The sequence below is a fragment of the Leucoraja erinacea genome, chromosome 48 (assembly GCF_028641065.1).
Source record: "Leucoraja erinacea ecotype New England chromosome 48, Leri_hhj_1, whole genome shotgun sequence".
Classification (NCBI taxonomy): domain Eukaryota; kingdom Metazoa; phylum Chordata; class Chondrichthyes; order Rajiformes; family Rajidae; genus Leucoraja; species Leucoraja erinaceus.
The window spans coordinates 40,001-64,407 of record NC_073424.1 but is presented as its reverse complement, the minus strand read 5'-3'; the positions used below and the strand labels follow the sequence as shown (position 1 = coordinate 64,407).

Genomic DNA, 24,407 nt, shown 5'->3' with positions numbered 1-24,407 from the left:
GGCACGAGCCAGCACCGCCATTCAATATGATCATGGCTGATAATCCCAAATCAGTACCCCGTTCCTGCCTTCTACCCAAATACGTTGATTCCTTTAGCCCGAAGAGCTAAATCTAACTCTCTCTTGAAGACATCCAGTGAATTGGCCTCCACTGCCTTCTGAGGCAGATAATTCCACAGATCCACAACTCTCTGGGTGAAAAAGTTTTTCCTCATCTCAGTCCTAAATGGCCGACCCGATATTCTTAAACTGTGTGGCCCCTTGTTCTGGACTCCCTCAACATCGGGAATGTTTTTCCTGCATCTAGCCTGTCCAATCTCTTAAGAATTTCATCTGTTTCAATAAGATCCCCTCCATTCGTTCTAAATTCCCCTGTCACTCCATTCTTTCATCATATGACAGTCCCGCCATCCCGGGAATTAACCTGGAGAACCTACGCTGAACTCCCTCAAAGGTTCAAAGGTTCAAAGGTTATTTTATTGGTCACATACACCTAGGTGTAGTGAAATGCTTCTTGCCAATGCAGCACATAAAGAAAGAATACAGACATAACAATAATAAAGAAATTTAAACATAAAAACATCCCCCCCACAATGGTTTCCATTATGAGGGAAGGCCCAGTGTCCAGTCCCAATAGCAAGAATGTCCTTCCTCATATTAGGAGACCAAAACTGCACACAATACTCCAGGTGTGGTCTCACCAGGGCCCAGTACAACTACAGTAGGACCTCCTTGCTCCGATACTCAAATCCTCTCGCTCTGAAGGCCAACATGCCATTAGCTTTTTTCACCGCCTGCTGTACCTACATGCTTACTTTCAGTGACTGATGTACAAGGACACCCAGGTCTCGTTGCACCTCCCCTTTTCCTAATCTGACACCATTCAGATAATAATCTTCCTTGGTATTCTTGTCACCAAAGTGGATAACCTCACATTGTTCCAATATTATACTGCATCTGCCATGCATCTGCCCACTCACCCAACCTATCCAAGTCACCCTGCAGCCTCATAGCATCCTCCTCACAGCTCACACTGCCACCCAGCTTTGTGACATCCACAGACTTGATGTTCAGATATGCTTGATCATGTGACCAAGAATCCTTGCTCCAGCCTGCCTCTGACTTGTTTAAATACATGTTATTTATTCCAGGAATGTATGCTTGGCTGCCAACCAAAAATCTTAATTCAACAGGAATTTCTCCAGCACCATTCAGGACTTGTTAGTTTGTTCTTATATTTCCATGCAGCATGGGTGGCCATTTGGCCCATCAAGTCTATGCCCCCCCCCCCCCCCTCTTCCCCACCCCTCCCTCTCCCAGTTCCATCCTTTACACTTCAGAGATACAGTGTGGAAACAGGGCCTTTGTTCCACCAAGTCCGCACCGACCAGCGATCAGTCCATACACCAGTACTGTCCTACACACACTAGGGACAAGTTACAGAAGTCAATAAGCCTACAGTGCCCTTCATAACCATATAACCATATAACAATTACAGCACGGAAACAGGCCATCTCGACCCTTCTAGTCCATGCCGAACACGTATTCGCCCCTAGTCCCATATACCTGCGCTCAGACCATAACCCTCCATTCCTTTCTCGTCCATATAACTATCCAATTTATTTTTAAATTATAAAAATGAACCTGCCTCCACCACCTTCACTGGAAGCTCATTCCACACAGCCACCACTCTCTGAGTAAAGAAGTTCCCCCTCATGTTACCCCTAAACTTCTGTCCCTTAATTCTCAAGTCATGTCCCCTTGTTTGCATCTTCCCTCCTCTCAGTGCGAAAAGCTTATCCACGTCAACTCTGTCTATCCCTCTCATCATTTTAAAAACCTCTATCAAGTCCCCCCTTAACCTTCTGCGCTCCAAAGAATAAAGCCCTAACTTGTTCAACCTTATGTTTGGGACAAAGGCCCATCATTCATTTATTTGCCTCTGCACCCCACACTTGGAGATTTGTAATAGAAAACATCACCTGTGGTTAAAGTGCACATTATCAGATTTTAATAAAGGCCATTTTTACACATTTTGGTTCCACCATGTAGAAATTACAGCAGTGTTTATACATAGTCCCCCCATTTCAGGGCACCATAATGTTTGGGACACAGCAATGCCATGTAAATTAAAGTAGTCATGTTTAGTATTTTTTTTAAGAAAGATCTACAGATGCTGGAATAATCAAAGGTAGACAAAATGCTGGAGAAATTCAGCGCGAGAGGCAGCATCTATGGAGCGAAGGAATGGGTGACGTTTCGGGTCGAGACCCTTCTTCGGACTGATGTGGGGGTGTGGGGGGGCGGGAAGAAGAAAGGAAGAGGCGGAGACAGTGGGATGTGGGAGGGGATGGGAAGGAGAGAGGAAGCAAGGACTACCTGAAATTGGAGAAGTCGCATGTTCATACGCGGGGGTGGGTCTGCTCTTCAACCCCGCAACTTGGATCTTGGGCTGAAAAGGTCCTTCTCCCTCCTCCATACTTTGCTCTTGCCATCACTTTCTGATATAAGTTAATCTTTGTCTCATCTGTCCACAAGACCTTTTGCCAGAACTGTGGTTGCTCTTTAAGTACTTCTTGGCAAACTGTAAACTGGCCGTCCTATTTTTGCGGCTAACCAGTGGTTTGCATCTTGTAGTGTAGCCTCTGTATTTCTGTTCATGAAGTCTTCTGCGGACAGTGGTCATTGCCAAATCCACACCTGACTCCTGACGAGTGTTTCTGATCTGTCGGGCAGGTGTTTGGGGATTTTTCTTTATTATAGAGAGAATTCTTCTGTCATCAGCTGTGGATGTCTTCCTTGGCCTGCCAGTCCCCTTGCGATTAGTGAGCTCACCAGTGCTCTCTTTCTTCTTAAGGATGTTCTAAAGAGTTGATTTTGGTAAGCCTAAGGCTTCGCTGATGTCTTGACCCTTGAATACTGAAAAAGGTGAATTTATTACGGGGAACAAGGAAATGTCAGATGAGTTGAACGGGTACTTTGGATCCGTCTTCACTTAGGAGGACACAAACAATCTTCCTGATGTACTAGTGGCAGGAGGATCTGGGGTGACGGAGGAACTGAAGGAAATCCACATTAGGCAGGGATTAGTGTTGGGTAGACTGATGGGACTGAAGGCTGATAAATCCCCAGGGCCTGATGGTCTGCATCCCAGGGTACTTAAGGAAGTGGCTCTAGAAATCGTGGACGCATTGGTGATAATTTTCCAATGTTCTATAGATTCAGGATCAGTTCCTGTGGATTGGAGGGTAGCTAATGTTATCCCACTTTTTAAGAAAGGAGGGAGAGAGAAAACGGGGAATTATAGACCAGTTAGCCTGACATCGGTGGTGGGGAAGATGCTGGAGTCAATTATAAAAGATGAAATAGCGGCACATTTGGATAGCAGTAACAGGATCGGTCTGAGTCAGCATGGATTTACGAAGGGGAAATCATGCTTGACTAATCTTCTGGAATTTTTTGAGGATGTAACTAGGAAAATGGACAAGGGAGAGCCAGTGGATGTAGTGTACCTGGACTTTCAGAAAGCATTTGATTAGGTCCCACAAAGGAGATTAGTGGGCAAAATTAGGGTACATGGTATTGGGGGTAGAGTGCTGACATGGATAGAAAATTGGTTGGAAGACAGGAAGCAAAGAGTAGGGATTAACGGGTCCCTTTCAGAATGGCAGGTAGTGACAAGTGGGGTACCGCAAGGCTCGATGCTGGGACCGCAGCTATTTACCATATACATCATTGATTTAGATGAAGAGATTTAAAGTAACATTAGCAAATTTGCAGATGACACAAAGCTGGGTGGCAGTGTGAACTGTGAGGATGTTATGATAAATGCAGGGTGACTTGGACAGGTTTGGTGAGTGGGCAGATGCATGGATAAATGTGAGGTTATCCACTTTGGTAGCAAAAACGGGAAGGCAGATTATTATCTAATTGGTGTCAAGTTGGGAAAAGGATCTGGGGGTCCTTGTTCATCAATCAATGAAAGTATGCATGCAGGTACAGCAGGCAGTGAAGAAAGCGAATGGCATGTTGCCGTTCATAACAAGAGGAGTTAAGTATAGGAGCAAAGAGGTCCTTCTGCAGTTGTATAGAGCCCTAGTGAGACCACACCTGGAGTATTGTGTGCCGTTTTGTTCCCCTAATTTGAGGAAGGATATTCTTGCTATTGAGGGAGAGCAGCGTAGGTTTACAAGGTTAATTCCCAGGATGGTAGGACTATCATATGCTGAGAGAATGGAGCAGCTGGGCTTGTATACTCTTGAGTTTAGAAAGATGAGAGGGTATTTTATTGCAACATATAAGATTATTAAGGGTACACAAAAAAGCTGGAGAAGCTCAGCGGGTGCAGCAGCATCTATGGAGCGAAGGAAATAGGCAACGTTTCGGGCCGAAACCCTTCTTCAGACTGATCGGGGGTGGGGGGGTCAGGGAGAAGAAAGGAAAAAGGAGGAGGAGCCCAAAGGCTGGGGGATGGGAGGAGACAGCAGGAGGGCTGAGGAAGGGGAGGAGACAGCAAGGACTAACAAAATTGGGAGAATTCAATGTTCATGCCCCGCAGGATGCAGAATCCCCAGGCGGAATATGAGGTGCTGTTCCTCCAATTTCCGGTGTTGCTCACTCTGGCCATGGAGGAGACCCAGGACAGAGAGGTTGGATACGAAGTGGGAGGGGGAGTTGAAGCGCTGAGCAACCGGGAGATCAGGTTGGTTATTGCGGACCAAGTGTACGTGTTCGGCGAAACGATCGCCCAACCTCCGCTTGGTCTCACCGATATAGATCTGCTGACATCTAGAGCAGCGGATGCAGTAGATGACGTTGGAGGAGATGCAAGTGAACCTCTGTTGCATCTGGAACGACTGCTTGGGTCCTTGAATGGACTCGAGGGGGGAGGTAAAGGGACAAGTGTTGCATCTCTTGCGGTTGCAAGGGAAAGTGCCCGGGGAGGGGGTGGTACGGGAGGGAAGGGAAGAATTGACAAGGGAGTTGTGGAGGGAGCGGTCTTTGCGGAAGGCAGACATGGGGGGAGATGGGAAGATGTGGCAAGTGGTGGGGTCACGTTGGAGGTGGCGAAACTGACGGAGGATTACTTGTTGTTCATCCTCTGTTGTGCCTTTTTGATTTAACAGGAACCTGGCGGGCAACCTTTTCACAGAGGGTGGTGGTATGTGGCTAAAAGACAACGTGTACATGGATAGGAAAGGTTCAGAGGGTTATGGACCAAACATGGAACAGTGATACCAGCTTGGATGGGGCATCTGGTTCGGCATGAGCGAGTTGAACTGAAGAGCCTGTTTCCATGCTGAATGGTGCTCAAGTTTGATGTTTCCACCAGTGGGAGAGCCCAGGACTATTGGTCACGGCCTCAGAATTACAGGACGTTCTTTCAGGAAGGAACTGAGGAGAAATTTATTTCATCAGACGGTGGTGATTCTGTGGAATTATTTGCCACAGAAGGCTGTGGAGGCCAAGTCAGTGGATATTTTTAAGACAGAGATAGATTGATTCTTGATTAGTACGGGTGTCAGGGGTTATGGGGAGAAGGCAGGAGGATGGGGTTTGGAGGGAGAGATAGATCAGCCTTGATTGAAAGGAGGCGTTGACGTGGATGGGCCGAATGGCCTAATTCTGCTCGTATCACTTTATGGCCTTTATGAATAAACTTGGATTGTTTGCTCTGGAGATTCGGAGACTGAGGGGAGACCTGATAAAATTTTATAAAATGTATAATAGTAGAAATAGGCCATTTGGCCCATCAAGTCTACTGCGCCATTCAATCATGGCTGATCTCTGCATCCTAATCCCATTTTCCTGCCTTCTCCCCATAACCCTTGACACCCGTTCTAATCAAGAATCTCTGTCTATCTCCGACTTAAAAATATCCACTAACTTCACTTCCACAGCCCCCTGTGGCAATGATTCTCACAGATTAACTACTCTCTGACCAAAGGGTTTAGAAAGATTATACCGTCAGAACCTTTTTCACACAAATATTGGAGGGCATAGCTGTAAGGTGTAAGGGGGGAAAGTTTAAAGGAGATGTGCGGAGCAAGTTAAACTAAACTAAACTCAATTAAACCTCCTCCAACCTCATCTATTGCATCCGCTGCTCTAGGTGTCAGCTGCTCTACATCGGTGAGACCAAGCGCAGGCTTGGCGATCGCTTCGCCCAACACCTCCGCTCGGTTCGCAATTTTTTTTTTTTTTTTTTTTCAAAATAGACTTTATTCAATTGATAAATATATACAATTCCTGAACCATTCAAACAAACAAAATTCATCCGACATTTTCGGAGACTATACAAATGTTTCCAGTACAATTTTTTACATTTGTCAAATTTCAACAAACAGTCCCCCGCCCGTGCCATTCTGTGGCCCCTGTCCAAGTAATAAATATATACAATGTTTACATAGTGCGAAAATTCCATCTGACATTTTCATTTCCACAAAAAATGTCCCCCACCCGTGCCACTCATGTGGCCCCCTGGTGTGGGATACCTTCCCTTAATTTAATTTGAGGGGCGTCTCCACCATACCAAGCCCCCTATGTCCAGCAGCGGAAGGACCCTAGACTGTGGCCCTCCCCACCGAGCCTTGGCGTTGGCTGCACCAAGCTTCAGCGAGTCCCTTAGCACGTACTCCTGCAGTCTGCAGTGGGCCAGTCGGCAACATTCCCTGACGGACACTCGCTCCGCTGGGTGGTGAGCAACGCTCGGGCAGACCAAAGAGCTCGGTTCGCAATTACCGACCTGATCTCCCGGTGTCTCAGCACTTCAACTCCCCCTCCCATTCCGAATCCGACCTTTCTGTCCTGGGCCTCCTCCATGGCCAGAGTGAGTCCCACCGTAAATTGGAGGAGCAGCACCTCATATTTTGCTTGGCCAGTTTACACCCCAGCGGTATGAACATTGACTTCTCCAATTTCAGGTAGTCCTTACTTTCTCCCTCCTTCCCCTCCCCTTCCCAGCTCTCCCACAGCCCACTGTCTCCGCCTCTTCCTTTCTTCTTCCTGTCCACACCACCCCCCACACCAGTCTGAAGAAGGGTCTCGACCCCGAAACATCACCTTTTCCTTTGTGCCATAGATGCTGCCTCACCCTCTGAGTTTCTCCAGCATTTTTATCTACCTTAAATTAAACAGCCTGTTTCCTCCATTCCGTGACATTTTCATTGAGATACAGTGTGTGAAACTCAGCCAGTAACCAATGGTAATGGGCGTTTGAAGAAGGGTCTCGACCCAAAACGTCACCCATTCCTTCTCTCCCGAAATACTGCCTGTCCCGCTGAGTTACTCCAGCGTTTTGTGTCTATCTTCAGTTCCTTCTTACACTGTAACTAATGGCTTATTGTGTGTGTGTGTGTGTGTGTGTGCTTTTAGGTTTCTATGGCAGACCATGGTCGATGGAACAACGGAAGGTGCTGTTCAAATGGTAATGCTGATATAACTTGTGTTGTACTTATGTCGACATTTGAAAAAAATGGGATACTAAAATAATAGAGGATTTAGGGAAATTATCACGTTTTATAGACAATAGACAATAGGTGCAGGAGTAGGCCATTTGGCCCTTCGAGCCAGCACCGCCATTCAATGTGATCATGGCTGATCATCCCCAATCAATACCCTGTTCCTGCCTTCTCCCCATATCCCCTGACTCCACTATTTTTAAGAGCCCTATCTAGCTCTCTCTTGAAAGCAACCAGAGAACCTGCCTCCACCGCCCTCTGAGGCAGAGAATTCCACAGATTCTCAACCCTCTGTGTGAAAAGGTTTTTCCTCATCTAAATAGCTTACCCCTTATTCTTAAACTGTGGCCCCTGGTTCTGGACTCCCCGTACATCGGGAACATGTTTCCTGCCTCTAGCCTGTCCAAACCGTTAATAATCTTATGTTTCAATAAGATCATCTCTCATCCTTCTAAATTCCAGTGTATACAAGCCCAGCCGCTCCATTCTATCAACATATGACAGTCTCACAGAGTATCACAGTATCACAGTCATAGAGTGATACAGCGTGGAAACAGTCCCTTCAGCCCAACTTGCCCACACTGGCCAACATGCCCCATCTACACTAGTCTCACCTGCCCGCGTTTGGTCCACATCCCTCCAAACCTGTCCTATCCATTTCCCTGTCTAATTATGTCTCAAACGGTGCATCTCACTTGCGACGCAAATAACTGGGTAGGGTGGAACTGCAAAAGCTGGTTTAAAACGAAGGGATACACAAAATGCTGGAGTAGCTCAGCGGGTCGGGCAACATCTCTGGAGAGAAGGAATAGGTGACGTTTCGGGTGGTCTAGAAGGGTCTCGACCCGAACCATCACCTATTCCTATTTTCCAGAGATACTGCCTGACCCACTTAGAATGGAGACGAGGAAACACTTTTTCTCACAGAGAGTTTCTGTGGAATTCTCTGCCTCAGAGGGCGGTGGAGGCCGGTTCTCTGGATACTTTAAAGAGAGAGCTAGATAGGGCTCTTAAAGATAGCGGAGTCAGGGGATATGGGGAGAAGGCAGGAACGGGGTACTGATTGGGGATGATCAGCCATAATCACATTGAATGGTGGTGCTGGCTCAAAGGGCCGAATGGCCTACTCCTGCACCTATTGTCTATTGTCTTTTGACCCGCTGAGCTACTCCAGAATTTTGTGTCTATCAACACAGATAACTAATGTTGTTCCCGGGAACGCAGAAGAAGGCAGGCGAATGGGGTTAGGAGGGAGAGATGGATCAGCTACGATTGAATGACGGAGTAGACGTGATGGGCCGAATGGCCTAATTCTATTCCTCTCACTTATGACCTTATGACTATCTCATAGCTGACCAGCTTGTGTTGTTTTTTCTCAGGATGCAGAGGTGGGGCCTAAATGTCTACATGTATGGTCCCAAAGATGATCTGAAGCACCGACTCTTGTGGAGGGAGACATACTCTGTGGAAGAGTCGGGTAAGGAGAGGTTTGGAGGAACATAGAACGGCATAGCACGGGAACAGGCCATTCAGCCCACAATGTCTGTGCCGAACACGATGCCATGATATAATTACTCTCAATTGTCTGCACATTTAGTTCAGTTCGGATTAGCCTAGTTTATTGTCACGTGTACCGAGATACAGTGAAAAGCTTTTGTTGCGTGCTAACCAGTCAGCGGAAAGACAATACATGATTACAATCGAGCCGCTTACAGTGTATAGATGCATGATAAGGGAATAACAATTAGCGTAAGATAAATCCAGTAAAGCAAGATAAACTCCTTATCTCTGGATCTCCCACTCCTCTGACTCAGTCTGAAGAAGTAAGGAAGTAAGTAAATGTTATTTATATAGCACGTTTAAATCAACTCGCGTTGAAACCAAAGTGCTTTACATAGAAAAAATAATCCGTACATCCATATAAAAATTAAAAAAAAGAAAAATGTCACATTATAGAATTCAACATGAACGTCCCCCCACAGCAGAATCACTGTGGGGATAGGCCTCTTCCTCTGTGATCACCCGAGGTCGGGGCCTATTTGTGGCCTCCGCAGCCAGTCCGATGTTTTCAGGCCCTCTTGCCGGGAAGGTGGAACTCCGGCGTCGGGAGAAACACTCCTCGGCAGCTTGGAATGTCTGGAGCTGCCGCTGAGGAGCGTTCACAGCCCGACACAAGAAGGGTCTCAACCCGAAACGCCACCTTGTCCTTCCATCTAGGGTGCTGCCTGTCCGCCGAGTTGCTCCAGCATTTTGTGTCTATCTTCAGGGTAAACCTGCATCTCCAGTTCCTTCCTGCGCATTGAGTTTGGTTTAAGAATGAATGAATAAGTTTATTGGCCAAGTATGTAACCGTACATGCCTTGGTGCTCCCCTCGCAAGTATCAACATCACTTACAGTGACAATTAAGAATGACACATGAAACTTGTTCAAGTTCAAAGTTCAAAGTAAACTTTATTGTCAATTCAAATAAATTGGATTGAAATTGCGTTTGCCCATACTCCAAATGTGCAAGTAATATTTATAACACAGCCAGACAATCTACCAATAAGATAGACAATATACATTATTTAAAATATTCACAGTGTGCCAGAATGTAGTAAAATTTTGAGGTATGTTATTAAGGTGCAATAATAAAAGGTGCAATATAGAAAAGTGCAAACAGCATACTGCAGACATTGAGTTAAAATTATTTTGACAGACAGTTGGTCTTTGTTTGTGTAATGTTCATGAACTTTTCTTGAGTGTGTTGAGTAGTCTGATGGCCTGAGGGCAAAAGCTGTTTTTGAATCTGGTGGTTTTGCTCCGCATGCTGCGGTAGCGCTTGCCAGATGGTAGGAGAGTGAACAGTTTGTGTGCTGGGTGGGAGGTGTCTTTGATGATATTGGTTGCTCTCTTGCGACAGCGAGATGGGTATAAGTCCTGGATTACAGGTTGTGGTGATCTGGTGTACAATACATAATTACAATCGAGCCATTCACTGTGTACAGATACATGATAAAGGGAATAACGTGAATAATGTTTAGTGCAAGATAAATCCCATTATGACACGATGGCTCTAGGGTGTCCATAATCAGCTCTTGCTCATCTAAATGCATGTATATATTACCCCTCAGAATCCTCCCCAGTAATTTTCTGACCTCACAGGTTAGGCTCATTGGCCTATAGTTCCCAGGCTTTTCCTTGCAGTCCTTCTTAAATAGAGAATCATGAAACAGAGGACATAGGTTTAAGGTGAGGGGGGAAAGATTTAGTAGTTCTTCTGCAGGTGTTTAGGGCTCTGGTGAGACCACATCTGGAGTATTGTGTACAGTTTTGGTCTTGTTTTGGTGTACAGAATTTGAGGAAGGACATCCTTGTGATTGAGGCAGTGCAGCGTAGGTTCACGAGATGGATCCCTGAGATGGCGGGACTGTCATATGAGGAAAGATTGAAAAGACTAGGCTTGTATTCACTGGAGTTTAGAAGGATGAGGGGGTATCTTATAGAAACATATAAAATTGTAAGAGGACTGGACAAGCTAGATGGAGGAAAATTGTTCCCAATATTGGGCGAGTCCAGAACCAGGGGCCACAGTCTTAGAATAAAGGGGAAGTCATTTAAGACTGAGGTGAGAAAAAACTTTTTCACTGAGAGAGTTGTGAATTTATGGAATTCCCTGCCACAGAGGGCAGTGGAGGCCAAGTCACTGGATGGATTTAAGAGAGAGTTAGATAGAGCTCTAGGGGCGAGTGGAGTCAAGGGATATGGGGAGAAGGCAGGCACGGGTTATTGATAGGGGACGATCAGCCATGATCACAATGAATGGCGGTGGTGGCTCGAAGGGCCGAATGGCCTCCTCCTGCACTATGTTTCTTCTATGTAGACAATAGACAATAGGTGCAGGAGGAGGACATTCGGCCCTTCGAGCCAGCACCGCCATTCACTGTGATCATGGCTGATCATCCCCAATCAGTACCCCGTTCCTGCCTTCTCCCCATATCCCCTGACTCCGCTATTTTTAAGAGCCCTATCTATCTCTCTATTGAAAGCATCCAGAGAACCTGCCTCCACCACCCTTTGCGCGAGAGAATTCCGCAGACTCACCATTCACCGCAAAGTGGTTCCTCATCTCCGTTCTAAATGGCTTACCCCTTATTCTTAAACTGTGACCCCTGGTTCTGGACTCCCCCAACATCGGGAACATGTTTCCTTCCTCTAGCATGTCCAGGCCCTTAACAATCATATTTGTTTCATGCAGTCCTTCTTAAATAAAGAATCAAGAACCAGAGGACATTGGTTTAAGGTGAGGGGGGAAAGATTTAATAGGAACCTGAGGGGTCACTTTCTTACACACAGAGTGGTGGGTGTATGGAACGGGCTGCCGGAGGAGGTCGTTGAGGCAGGTGCTATCATAACATTTCAGAAACAGTTAGACAGGTACATGGATTGGGGAGGTTTAGAGGGATATGGGCCAAATGCAGGCAGGTGGGATTAGTGTAGATGGGACATGTTGGTCGGTGCGGGCAAGTTGGACCGAAGGTCGGCCACGGTGGCCGAGCGGTGGAGTTGCTGCCTTACAGCGCTTGTAGCGCTGAAAACCCAGGTTCAATCCTGATTACGGGTGCTGCCTGTGCGGAGTTTGCATGTTCTCCCCGTGACCGAGTGGGTTTTCTCCGAGATCTTCGGTTTCCTCCCACACCCCCAAAGACGTACAGGTTTATAGGTTAATTGGCATGGTGTATGTGTAAAATTGTCCCCAGTGTGTGTAGGATAGTGTTAATGTGCGGGGATTGCTGGTCGGTGTGGAATCGCTGGGCCGAAGGGCCTGTTTCCGCGCTGTATCTCTAAACTAAAGGGCCTGTATCTCGAAACATAAAGTGTACAACAGAGGATGTACTTCCTGCGGCAGCTGAGGAAGCACAATCTGCCACAGGCAATGATGGTCCAATTCTACACGGCCATCGTAGAGTCTGTTCTCACCTTCTCCATCGTGGTCTAGTCTGTCTCAGCCACCAAGCACGACACCTGGAGGCTGCAGCGAATCGTCCGATCAGCAGAGAAGGTTATTGGCTGCAACCTTCCCTCCATTGATGAACTGTACACTGCAAGGGCCAGGAAGCGAGCGGGCAAGATCATCTCTGACCCCTCTCACCTTGGCCACAAACTCTTTGAATCACTTCCCTCTGGAAGGCGACTATGGACTGTCAAAGCTGCCACAGCCAGACATAAAAACAGTTTTTATCCACGAGTAGTTGCTCTACTCAACAGCCAAAAATCTGTAGTCTCCCTTTGATCTGGTATTTTGTTGGTTCACATGCTTGATCAATGGTGTTTTATCATTCATGTTTTATTATTATTAATGTTTAGTGTTTTCTGAGTCATTCGTAAATGTCACTGTGTGTCATGTTGTTACTTGTGGGTGGAGCACCAAGGCAAATTCCTTGTATGTGAATACTTGGCCAATAAACGTACTTACTTACTTACTTACTATTTCCATGCTGTATGACTCTATGACTATGATTGTGGTTCTTCCTCCTCTGTTGTTAGCCCAGCTCAGTGCCTTGGTGTCTGCTGCCCGGGAATGCGGAGTTGAGTTTGTGTACGCCATCTCGCCCGGACAGGACATCGCCTTCTCCAGCTCCTGTGACCTGGCCTTACTGAAGCAGAAACTGAGGCAGGTAGTGTGAACATTGATCTCTACAGGGCACTTGCCTCGTAAAGGCCAGCAGCATAATCAAGGCCCAATCTCACCCCGGTTCTGACTGTCCACTCGATCTATTTAAGAAAGAACTGCAGATGCTGGAAAAATCGAAGGGAGACAAGAATGCTGGAGAAACTCAGCGGGTGAGGCAGCATCCATGAAGCAAAGGAATGGGTGACGTTTCGAGTCGAGACCCTTCTTCAGAAGAACGGTCTCGTCCCGAAACGTCACCTAATCCTTCGCTCTTTAAGGGCCTGTCCCACCAGCATGCGACTCCATGCGGCAAGCGCGACCTAACGTGGTCGCTTGAGCCGTGCGGCCTCGCGGGGCCGGTCCCACTTCGATCATGGAACAAAATGGGATTCAGGAACTCGCAGGGGACCGCGGGTCAAAGGAGTTGGAGGAATTGAGTGAAATCCAGGTTAGCCGGGAAGTGGTGTTGGGTAAATTGAATGGATTAAAGGCCGATAAATCCCCAGGGCCAGATAGGCTGCATCCCAGAGTACTTAAGGAAGTAGCTCCAGAAATAGTGGATGCATTAGTAATAATCTTTCAAAACTCTTTAGATTCTGGAGTAGTTCCTGAAGATTGGCGGGTAGCAAACGTAACCCCACTTTTTAAGAAGGGAGGGAGAGAGAAAATGGGGAATTACAGACCAGTTAGTCTAACATCGGTAGTGGGGAAACTGCTAGAGTCAGTTATTAAAGATGGGATAGCAGCACATTTGGAAAGTGGTGAAATCATTGGACAAAGTCAGCATGGATTTACGAAAGGTAAATCATGTCTGACGAATCTTATAGAATTTTTCGAGGATGTAACTAGTAGCGTGGATAGGGGAGAACCAGTGGATGTGGTGTATCTGGACTTCCAGAAGGCTTTCGACAAGGTCCCACATAAGAAATTAGTATACAAACTTAAAGCACACGGCATTGGGGGTTCAGTATTGATGTGGATAGAGAACTGGCTGGCAAACAGGAAGCAAAGAGTAGGAGTAAACGGGTCCTTTTCTCAATGGCAGGCAGTGACTAGTGGGGTACCCCAAGGCTCAGTACTGGGACCCCAGCTATTTACAATATATATTAATGATCTGGATGAGGGAATTGAAGGCAATATCTCCAGGTTTGCGGATGACACTAAGCTGGGGGGCAGTGTTAGCTGTGAGGAGGATGCTAGGAGACTGCAGGGTGACTTGGATAGGCTGGGTGAGTGGGCAAATGTTTGGCAGATGCAGTATAATGTGGATAAATGTGAGGTTATCCATTTTGGTGGCAAAAACAGGAAAGCAGACTATTATCTAAATGGTGGCCGATTGGGAAAGGGGGAGATGCAGCGAGACCTGGGTGTCATGGTACACCAGTCATTGAAGGTAGGCATGCAGGTGCAGCAGGCAGTAAAGAAAGCGAATGGTATGTTAGCTTTCATTGCAAAAGGATTTGAGTATAGGAGCAGAGAGGTTGTACTGCAGTTGTACAGGGTCTTGGTGAGGCCACACCTGGAGTATTGTGTACAGTTTTGGTCTCCTAATCTGAGGAAAGACATTCTTGCCATAGAGGGAGTACAGAGACGGTTCACCAGACTGATTCCCGGGATGGCAGGACTTTCATATGAAGAAAGACTGGATAGACTCGGTTTGTACTCGCTAGAATTTAGAAGATTGAGGGGGGATCTTATAGAAACTTACAAAAATTTTAAGGGGTTGGACAGGCTAGATGCAGGAAGATTGTTCCCGATGTTAAGGAAGTCCAGGACAAGGGGTCACAGCTTAAGGATAAAGGGGAAATCCTTTAAAACCGAGATGAGAAGAACTTTTTTCACGCAGAGAGTGGTGAATCTCTGGAACTCTCTGCCACAGAGGGTAGTTGAGGCCAGTTCATTGGCTATATTTAAGAGGGAGTTAGATGTGGCCCTTGTGGCTAAGGGGATCAGGGGGTATGGAGAGAAGGCAGGTACGGGATACTGAGTTGGATGATCAGCCATGATCATATTGAATGGCGGTGCAGGCTCGAAGGGCCGAATGGCCTACTCCTGCACCTAATTTCTATGTTTCTATGTTTCTATGATCGCCGGAGCCGTATGGAGTTGTGCGGAGCTGGTCCCGACATTGCGCGGGGCTCCGAAAAACTGACCGTGTTCAAAGATTCCGCGCGGCAACGGCCTGCCGGCCCGCAGACACATTGAGGCCGTACGCACCGCCTCAACGCCGTACGTCACGCGCGAACTTCCCGCGGTCTTCGCTCAAACTTCACGTCAGTCACTCGATCTCAGCGCGGCCCCCGCTTCCGGTTTGGTCGCACTCGCCTCATGCAGGTCGCATGCTGGTGGGACAGGCCCTATAGATGCTGCCTCGCCCGCTGAATTTCTCCAGCATTTTTGTCTACCTTCCTCTACTTGATCTATGTCTCTCCATTGACTCCATCTACACCTCACGCTGCCTCGGCAAGGCCAGCAGCATCATCAAGGACCAGTCTCACCCTGCCGCTCCCTCTTCTCCCCTCTCCCATCAGGCAAGAGGTACAGAAGTGTGAAAACGCACACCTCCAGATTCAGGGACAGTTTCTTCCCAGCTGTTATCAGGCAACTGAATCATCCTATCAACAACTAGAGAGCGGTCCTGAGCTATTATCTACCTCATTGGACATCCTCGGACGATCTTTAATCAAACTTTACTGGGCTTTGTCTAGCGCCAAACATTATTCACATTATTTCCTTTATACTGTATCTGTACACTGTTGATGGCTCGATTGTAAGCATGTATTGTCTTTCCGGTGACTGCTTTGCACGCAACAATCTGCTGGAATTCTTTGAAGAAGTAAATAGCTGGACAGAAAGTCAGTGGATGTAGTTTACCTGGATTTTCAGAAAGCCTTTGATAAAGTGCCACACGTGAGGCTGCTGAGGAAGATGAGAGCCCACTGTATCAAAGGGCAGATACTAGCATGGATAGCAGGTTGTCTGGATGGCAGACGACAAAGAGTGGCAATAAAGGGGACTCTTTCTGGTCGGCTGCCAGTGACTAGTGGAGTTCCGCAAGGGTCGGTGCGGGGGCCGCTACCCTTCACGTTGTACATTAATGATTTGGACGAGGGGATTGAAGGCTTTGTGGCCAAGTTTGCGGATGATATGGAAATAGGTGGAGGGGCAGGTAGTGTAGAGAAAGCAGGGACTCTGCAGAACGACTTGGACAGGTTGGGAGAGTGGGCAGAGAAGTGGCAGATGGAATATAGTGTAGCAAAGTGTGGAGTCATGCATTTTGGTAGTAGGAATAAAGCAGTAGACTATTTTCTAAATGGGGAGTGAATCCAGAAATCGGAGGTGCAAAGGGACTTGGGATTGCTGGTGCAGGATTCCCAAAAAGTTAATCTGCAAGTCGAATCAGTAGTAAAGAAAGCAAACTCAATGCTGGCATTTATTTCAAGAGGGCTAGAATACAAAAAAAAAACAGGGATATTAAGGCTCTGGTCAGGCCGCAATTTTGGGCACCGTATCTGAGGAAGGATGTGCTGGCTCTGGAGAGGGTCCAGAGGAGGTTTACAAGAATGATCCCAGGAATGAGTGGGTTAACCTATGATGAACATTTGCCGGCACTGGGCCTGTACTCGCTGGAGTTTAAAAGAATGAGGGGGGGGACCTCATTGAAACTTACAGAATAGTGAAAGGCTTGGTTAGAGTGGAGGTGGAGAGGATGTTTCCACTAGTGGGAGAGTCAAGGACTAGAGGCCACAGCCTCAGAATTAAAGGACGTTCTTTTAGAAAGGAAATGAGGAGGAATTTCTTTAGTCGGAGGGTGGTGAATCTGTTGAATACTTTGCCACAGAAGGCTATGGAGTCCAAGTCAATGGATGTTTTTAAGGTGGAGATGGATAGATTCTTGATTAGTGCGGGTGTCAGTGGTTATGGAGTTAGGAGCAATAAAATAGCCATGATTTAATGGTGGAATAGATTTGATGGGCCGAATGGTCTAATTCTGCTCTTAGAGCTTATGAGTGTGGATCGGAATTTGGACTATTTCTATGTAAATGGTGCCAAAATATGGTGAATGTGAATGTACATAGTTCCTTGAAGGTGGAGTCAGGTACATAATTCCTTGAAGGTGTAGTCAGGTATATAGTTGCTTGAAGGCGGGCACTGCAGGTAGGCCGGGTGGTCAAAAGGCTTTTGGCACATTGGCCGTCATCAGTCAGAGAGCATAGTGAAGGGGTTCCCAACCATTTTTCATTCCGTTTACCCTGGCAGCTTAAATAGACAATAAACAATAGGTGCAGGAGTAGGCCATTTGGCCCTTCGAGCCAGCACCGCCATCCATTGTGATCATGGCTGATCATACCCAATCAGTACCCCGTTCCTGCCTTCCGCCCATATCCCCTGACTCCGCTATTTTTAAGAGCCCTATCTAGCTCTCTCTTGAAAGCATCCAGAGAACCTGCCTCCACCGCCTTCCGAGGCAGAGAATTCCACAGACTCACCACTCTCTGTGAGAAAAAATGTTTTCCTCGTCTCCGTTCTAAATGGCTTACCCCTTATTCTTAAACTGTGGCCCCTGGTTCTGGACTCCCCCAACATTGGGAACATGTTTCCTGCCTCTAGCATGTCCAAGCCCTTAACAATCTTATATGTTTCAATGAGATACCCTCTCATCCTTCTAAACTCCAGAGTGTACAAGCCCAGCTGCTCCATTCCCTGGGAAAGAAACCTTGAACCATTGTGTCTCTGGTCGCCTGTCTCCCACTGACCTCTCTGGTGACCTTTGCCCTCCAACAGGTCAAGGAGTTTGGGTGCCGGGCCTTCGCCATCTTGTTCGATGACATCGACCACACCATGTGCCCCGCTGACAAAGAAGTCTTCAGCTCATTCGCTCACGCGCAGGTGTCGGTGGCCAACGAGATCTACCGGTACTTGGGGGAGCCTCCCGTCTTCTTGTTCTGCCCGACAGGTGCGTTAGAACATGGCTCCTGCCAGCCGATACAGACTGTGATGGCAGCCAATAGATAGGATAGAATCGGCCTGGATAGAGTGGGTGTAGTATAATGTGGATTGCAGTATAATGTGGATAAATGTGAGGTTATCCATTTTGGTGGCAAAAACGGGAAAGCAGACTATTATCTAAAATGGTGGCCGATTGGGAAAGGGGGAGATGCAGCGAGACCTGGGTGTCATGGTACACCAGTCATTGAAGGTAGGCATGCAGGTGCAGCAGGCAGTAAAGAAAGCGAATGGTATGTTAGCTTTCATTGCAAAAGGATTTGAGTATAGGAGCAGGGAGGTTCTACTGCAGTTGTACAGGGTCTTGGTGAGACCACACCTGGAGTATTGCGTACAGTTTCGGTCTCTAAATCTGAGGAAGGACATTATTGCCATAGAGGGAGTGCAGAGACGGTTCACCAGACTGATTCCTGGGATGTCAGGACTGTCTTATGAAGAAAGACTGGATAGACTTAGTTTATACTCTCTAGAATTTAGGATATTGAGAGGGGATCTTATAGAAACTTACAAAATTCTTAAGGGGTTGGACAGGCTAGATGCAGGAAGATTGTTCCCGATGTTAGGGAAGTCCAGGACAAGGGGTCACAGCTTAAGGATAAGGGGGAAATCCTTTAAAACCGAGATGAGAAGAACTTTTTTCACACAGAGAGTGGTGAATCTCTGGAACTCTTTGCCACAGAGGGTAGTTGAGGCCAGTTCATTGGCTATATTTAAGAGGGAGTTAGATGTGGCCCTTGTGGCTAAGGGGATCAGGGGGTATGGAGAGGAGGCAGGTGCGGGATACTGAGTTGGATGATCAGCCATGATCATATTGAATGGCGGTGCTGGCTCGAAGGGCCGAATGGCCTACTCCTGCACCTAATTTCTATGTTTCTATGTTTCTATGTGTGGACGGGATGATTCCTCTAGGACCAGAGGTCATAGCCTCCGATTTAAAGGACGTTCCTTGAAACGTACCAAATAATGAAAGGCTTGGATAGAGTGGACGTGGAGAGGATGTTTCCACTAGTGGGAGAGTCTATGACGAGAGGTCACAGCCTCAGAATTAAAGGACGTTCCTTTAGGAAGGAGATGAGGAGAAATTTAATTAGTTAGAGGGTGGAATTCATTGCCACAGAAGGCTGTGGAGGCCAAGTCAATGGATATTCTTAAGGCAGAGTTAGATAGATTCTTGATTGGTGCGGGAGTCAGGGGTTAGGGGGAGAAGGCAGGAGAATGGGGTTAGGAGGGTGCGATAAAATATCCATGATTTAATGGAGTAGATTTGATGGGCCGAATGGTCTAATTCTGCTCTTAGAACTTATGAGTGTGGATTGTAATTTGGACTATTTCTATGTAAATGGTGGCAAAATATGGTGAATGTGAAGGTACATAGTTCCTTGAAGGTAGTGAAACTGTGGAATTCATTGCCACAGAAGGCTGTCGAGGCCAAGTGAGTGGATATTTTTCAGGCAGAGATAGATAGATTCTTGATTAATACGGGTGTTATGGGGAGAAGGCAGGAGAACGGGGTTAGGAGGGAGAGATAGATCAGTTCACCCCCTCTCCTCTCCCCCTCTCCTCTCCCACCCTCCCCCTCCCCTCTCCCCCTCCCCCCCTCTCCCTCCCTACCCTCCCCCCCCCCCTTCCCCCCCTCTCTCTAACTCCCCTCTTTTTCCTCCCATCTCCTCCCCCCCCGTCCCTCCCCTAAACCCCTTCCCCTCCACACCCCATACCCTCTTCCCTCCACCCTCCCCCCCCCTCCCCCCCACCTCTTCCCCTCACCCTCTCTCAGCACCCCCTCTCCCTCCCCCTCACTCTCACCCTCTCTCTCTCCTCCCCTCCTCCCCCACCTTTCCCCCTCACACCCCACCCTCCCTCTTACCCTCCTCTCCACCCCCCTATCCCTCTTTCCCCTCTCTCTGTGTCTCTCTGTCTCTCTCTCTGTGTCTCTGCCCTCTCTCTGCCCTCACTCTCTAAGCCCCCCTCTCTAGATGTGACTGCAAGTTGGGGGCTATGCGTCAGTAGACAGGGTGGTTATGGGGTAAAAGGAGCAAATTAATAATAAAAATATAATATCAAGGGGGGTAATTAGCGTGAGTGTAGGGGGGAGGGGGGTGGATAGTTAGTGTGTGTGACGCTGCATGCCGCCTCCCCCCCACAACCGCAGGTTGGGGGAACAGACCCAACGGGTCTGCACTTGGTCTAGTAACTTTATAACATTTCTTCAGGGCGTCAGGGGGAGAAGGCAGGAGAATGGGTTTGGAGGGAGAGATAGATCGGCCATGATTGAATGGTGGAGTAGACTCGATGGGCTGAATGCTCCAAGAACTTATGAACTTATGAAACATCTGATATTGTTCCCTTGGTCCCAGCTCTAGAAGCAACAAATAGAAAAATAAGCCCTCCTCAACAAAGCTCTCAGCTTCTTCTCTGTGTGTTTGGGTGTGTTTCAGAGTACTGCGTCTCCCTGTGCTACCCGAGTCTCAAAGCCTCCAACTATCTGAAGGTCATTGGGGCCGACCTTCACCCTGGGATCGGGGTCATCTGGACAGGTGAGAGTCGACATGCGGTTGATTCAGCCAACTGAACCATCCGACCAACAACTGGAAAGCAATAGACAATAGGTGCAGGAGTAGGCCATTCGGCCCTTCGAGCCAGCACCGCCATTCAATGTGATCATGGCTGATCATCCCCAATCAGTACCCCGTTCCTGCCTTCTCCCCCATATCCCCTGACTCCGCTATTTTTAAGAGCCCTATCTAGCTCTCTCTTGAAAGCATCCAGAGAACCTGCCTCCACCGCCCTCTGAGGCAGAGAATTCCACAGACTCACCACTCTCTGTGAGAAAAAGTGTTTCCTCGTCTCCGTTCTAAATGGCTTACTTCTTATTCTTAAACTGTGGCCCCTGGTTCTGGACTCCCCCAACATCGGGAACATGTTTCCTGCCTCTAGTGTGTCCAAACCCTTAACAATCTTATATGTTTCAAAGATATACAGACACACTGAACTTTTATCTCCTGTTCTGTGTTATGTTTACATAGAAACATAGAAATTAGGTGCAGGAGGAGGCCATTCGGCCCTTCGAGCCTGCACCGCCATTCAATATGATCATGGCTGATCATCCAAATCAGTATCCCGTACCTGCCTTCTCTCCATACCCTCTGATCCCCTTGGCCACAAGGGCCACATCTAACTCCCTCTTAAATATAGCCAATGAACTGGCCTCAACTACCCTCTGTGGCAGAGAGTTCCAGAGATTCACCACTGGATTCATTACATATTCTGCAAGCAAGTCCTATCTGGGACACATGGCAACAAAACTCTCTTGACTCTTGTCTTGAATATCCTACCCACGCAGGTGACGGGAAGAACGTACCAAGTCCGTACAGACTGCAGGCGTAGTCAGGATCGAGCCCGGGACTGTTAGGGCAGCAAATCTGCTGCTGTAGGGAATGATGAGTTTTTGTTTTTGTTTGTGCGTGTTGCAGGCAGCACGGTTATCTCCAAGGAGATCTCGGTGGAGTCGGTGGCGGACGTGCAGGAGGTGGTGAAGCGGCGGCCGCTGATATGGGACAACCTTCACGCCAACGACTATGCCCAGAGACGCGTCTTCCTGGGGCCCTACAGGGGGCGCCCCGCCAGCCTGGTGTCCAAGCTGCAGGGTGTCTTGCTCAACCCCAACTGCGAGCTGGAGGCCAACTACGTGCCCATCCACACCCTGGGCACGTGGCACAAGTGCGGAGTGCGGGCAGCAGCCAGCCGGGCATTGGGTACGTTGGGCCTTGGTTGCTGGGAAGATACCCGATAGACATAGAAACATAGACAATAGGTGCAGGAGTAGGCCATTCAGCCCTTCGAGCCTGCACCGCCATTCAATGTGATCATGGCTGATCTTCCAACTCAGTATCCTGTACCTGCCTTCTCTCCATACCCCCTGATCCCTTTAGCCACAAGGGCCACATCTAACTTAATAGCCAATGAACTGGCCTCAACTACCCTCTATGGCAGAGAATCCCACAGATTCACCACTCTGTGTGAAAATTGTTTTTCTCATCCTAAAGGTCCTAAAGGATTTCCCCTTATCCTTAAACTGTGACCCCCTTGTCCTGGACTTCCCCAACATCGGGAACAATCTTCCTGCATCTAGCCTGTCCAACCCCTTAACAATTTTGTAAGTTTCTATAAGATCCCCCTTCAATCTTCTAAATTCTTGCGAGTACAAGCCGAGTCTATCCAGTCTTTCTTCATATGAAAGTCCTGACATCCCAGGAATCAGTCTGGTGAACCTTCTCTGTACTCCCTCTATGGCAAGAATGTCTTTCCTCAGATTAGGAGACCAAAACTGTACGCAATACTCCAGGTGTGGTCTCACCAAGACCCTGTACAACTGCAGTACAATAGATCTATTCCCCTACCCAGGGTGAAAGACCATCTACCCGATCTATTCAATAGACAATAGGTGCAGGAGGAGGCCATTTGGCCCTTCGAGCCAGCACCGCCATTCAATGTGATCATGGCTGATCATCCCCAATCAGTACCCCGTTCCTGCCTTCTCCCCATATTCCTTGATTCCGCTATCTTTAAGAGCTCTCTCTAATGGGCTTGTCCCACTTGGCGATTCTTTAAGCGACTGCCACCGACAACCTACGACAGCACCTGCGTCAGGAGATGTCAAGCTACGCTCATTGGCGCCAACCCTACTGTCACCGAAAATTTATCAGCACGCTGAAAATTTAGCGCCGATCAGAAAGACGCTATTTTGCGCGACTGAGGAGTCTACTCCCGGCGAACATATGGCGACAAACTAGTCGCCTGTAGTTGCCTAAAAAATCGCTTAAGTGGAACAGGCCCACAACTCTCTCTTGAAAGCATCCAGAGAATTGGCCTCAACTACCTCTCAAAGGCTGTAGTTGCTCTATAAAGCTCAATTTTCTGCACCCAGTATTATAGAGCCATACCATATAACCATATAACCATATACCAATTACAGCACGGAAACAGGCCATCTCGGCCCTACAAGTCCGTGCCGAACAACTTTTTCCCCTTAGTCCCACCTGCCTGCACTCATACCATAACCCTCCATTCCCTTCTCATCCATATGCCTATCCAATTAATTTTTAAATGATACCAACGAACCTGCCTCCACCACTTCCACTGGAAGCTCATTCCACACCGCTATCACTCTCTGAGTAAAGAAGTTCCCCCTCATATTACCCCTAAACTTCTGTCCCTTAATTCTGAAGTCATGTCCTTTTGTTTGAATCTTCCCTATTCTCAAAGGGAAAAGCTTGTCCACATCAACTCTGTCTATCCCTCTCATCATTTTAAAGACCTCTATCAAGTTTTAACCTTCTGTGCTCCAGAGAATAAAGATCTAACTTATTCAAACCTTCTCTGTAACTTAGTTGCTGAAACCCAGGCAACATTCTAGTAAATCTCCTCTGTACTCTCTCTATTTTGTTGACATCCTTCCTATAATTGGGCGACCAAAATTGTACACCATACTCCAGATTTGGTCTCACCAATGCCTTGTACAATTTTAACATTACATCCCAGCTTCTATACTCAATGCTCTGATTTATAAAGGCTAGCATACCAAAAGCTTTCTTTACCACCCTATCTACGTGAGATTCCACCTTCAAGGAACTATGCACGGTTATTCCCAGATCCCTCTGTTCAACTGTATTCTTCAATTCCCTACCATTTACCATGTACGTCCTATTTTGATTTGTCCTGCCAAGGTGTAGCACCTCACATTTATCAGCATTAAACTCCATCTGCCATCTTTCAGCCCATTTTTCCAAATGGCCTAAATCACTCTGTAGACTTTGGAAATCTTCTTCATTATCCACAACACCCCCTATCTTGGTATCATCTGCATACTTACTAATCCAATTTACCACCCCTTCATCCAGATCATTGATGTACATGACAAACAACAAAGGACCGAACACAGATCCCTGAGGCACCCCACTAGTCACCTGCCTCCAACCCGATAAACAGCCATCCACCATTACCCTCTGGCTTCTCCCATTCAGCGTGGGATGGTGCCCAGTCCATAGAAACATAGACAATAGGTGCAAGAGTAGGCCATTCAGCCTTTCGAGCCAGCATCGCCATTCAATGTGATCACGTTCCTGCCTTCTCCCCCATATCCCCTGACTCCGCTATCTTTAAGAGCCCTATCTAGCTCTCTCTTGAAAGTATCCAGAGAACTGGCCTCCACCGCCCCCTGAGGCAGAGAATTCCACAGACTCACAACCCTCTGTGTGAAAAAGTGTTTCCTCATCTCTGCTCTAAATAG

The 24,407-nt window shown here is 47.5% G+C and overlaps 1 protein-coding gene across 1 annotated transcript in view; it reads left to right on the top strand.

Annotated features, from left to right (window-relative positions):
• Nucleotides 1-24,407, top strand: part of si:dkey-183c6.8 (protein O-GlcNAcase) — a 63,402-nt gene that overhangs the window by 9,906 nt on the left and 29,089 nt on the right. Inside the window, exons 3-8 of the mRNA XM_055664863.1 lie at nucleotides 7,375-7,426; nucleotides 8,840-8,937; nucleotides 12,988-13,118; nucleotides 17,900-18,071; nucleotides 20,557-20,655; nucleotides 21,592-21,873. Of these exons, the coding sequence (XP_055520838.1) occupies nucleotides 7,375-7,426; nucleotides 8,840-8,937; nucleotides 12,988-13,118; nucleotides 17,900-18,071; nucleotides 20,557-20,655; nucleotides 21,592-21,873 (834 nt within the window). The remainder of the gene's footprint in view (nucleotides 1-7,374; nucleotides 7,427-8,839; nucleotides 8,938-12,987; nucleotides 13,119-17,899; nucleotides 18,072-20,556; nucleotides 20,656-21,591; nucleotides 21,874-24,407) is intronic.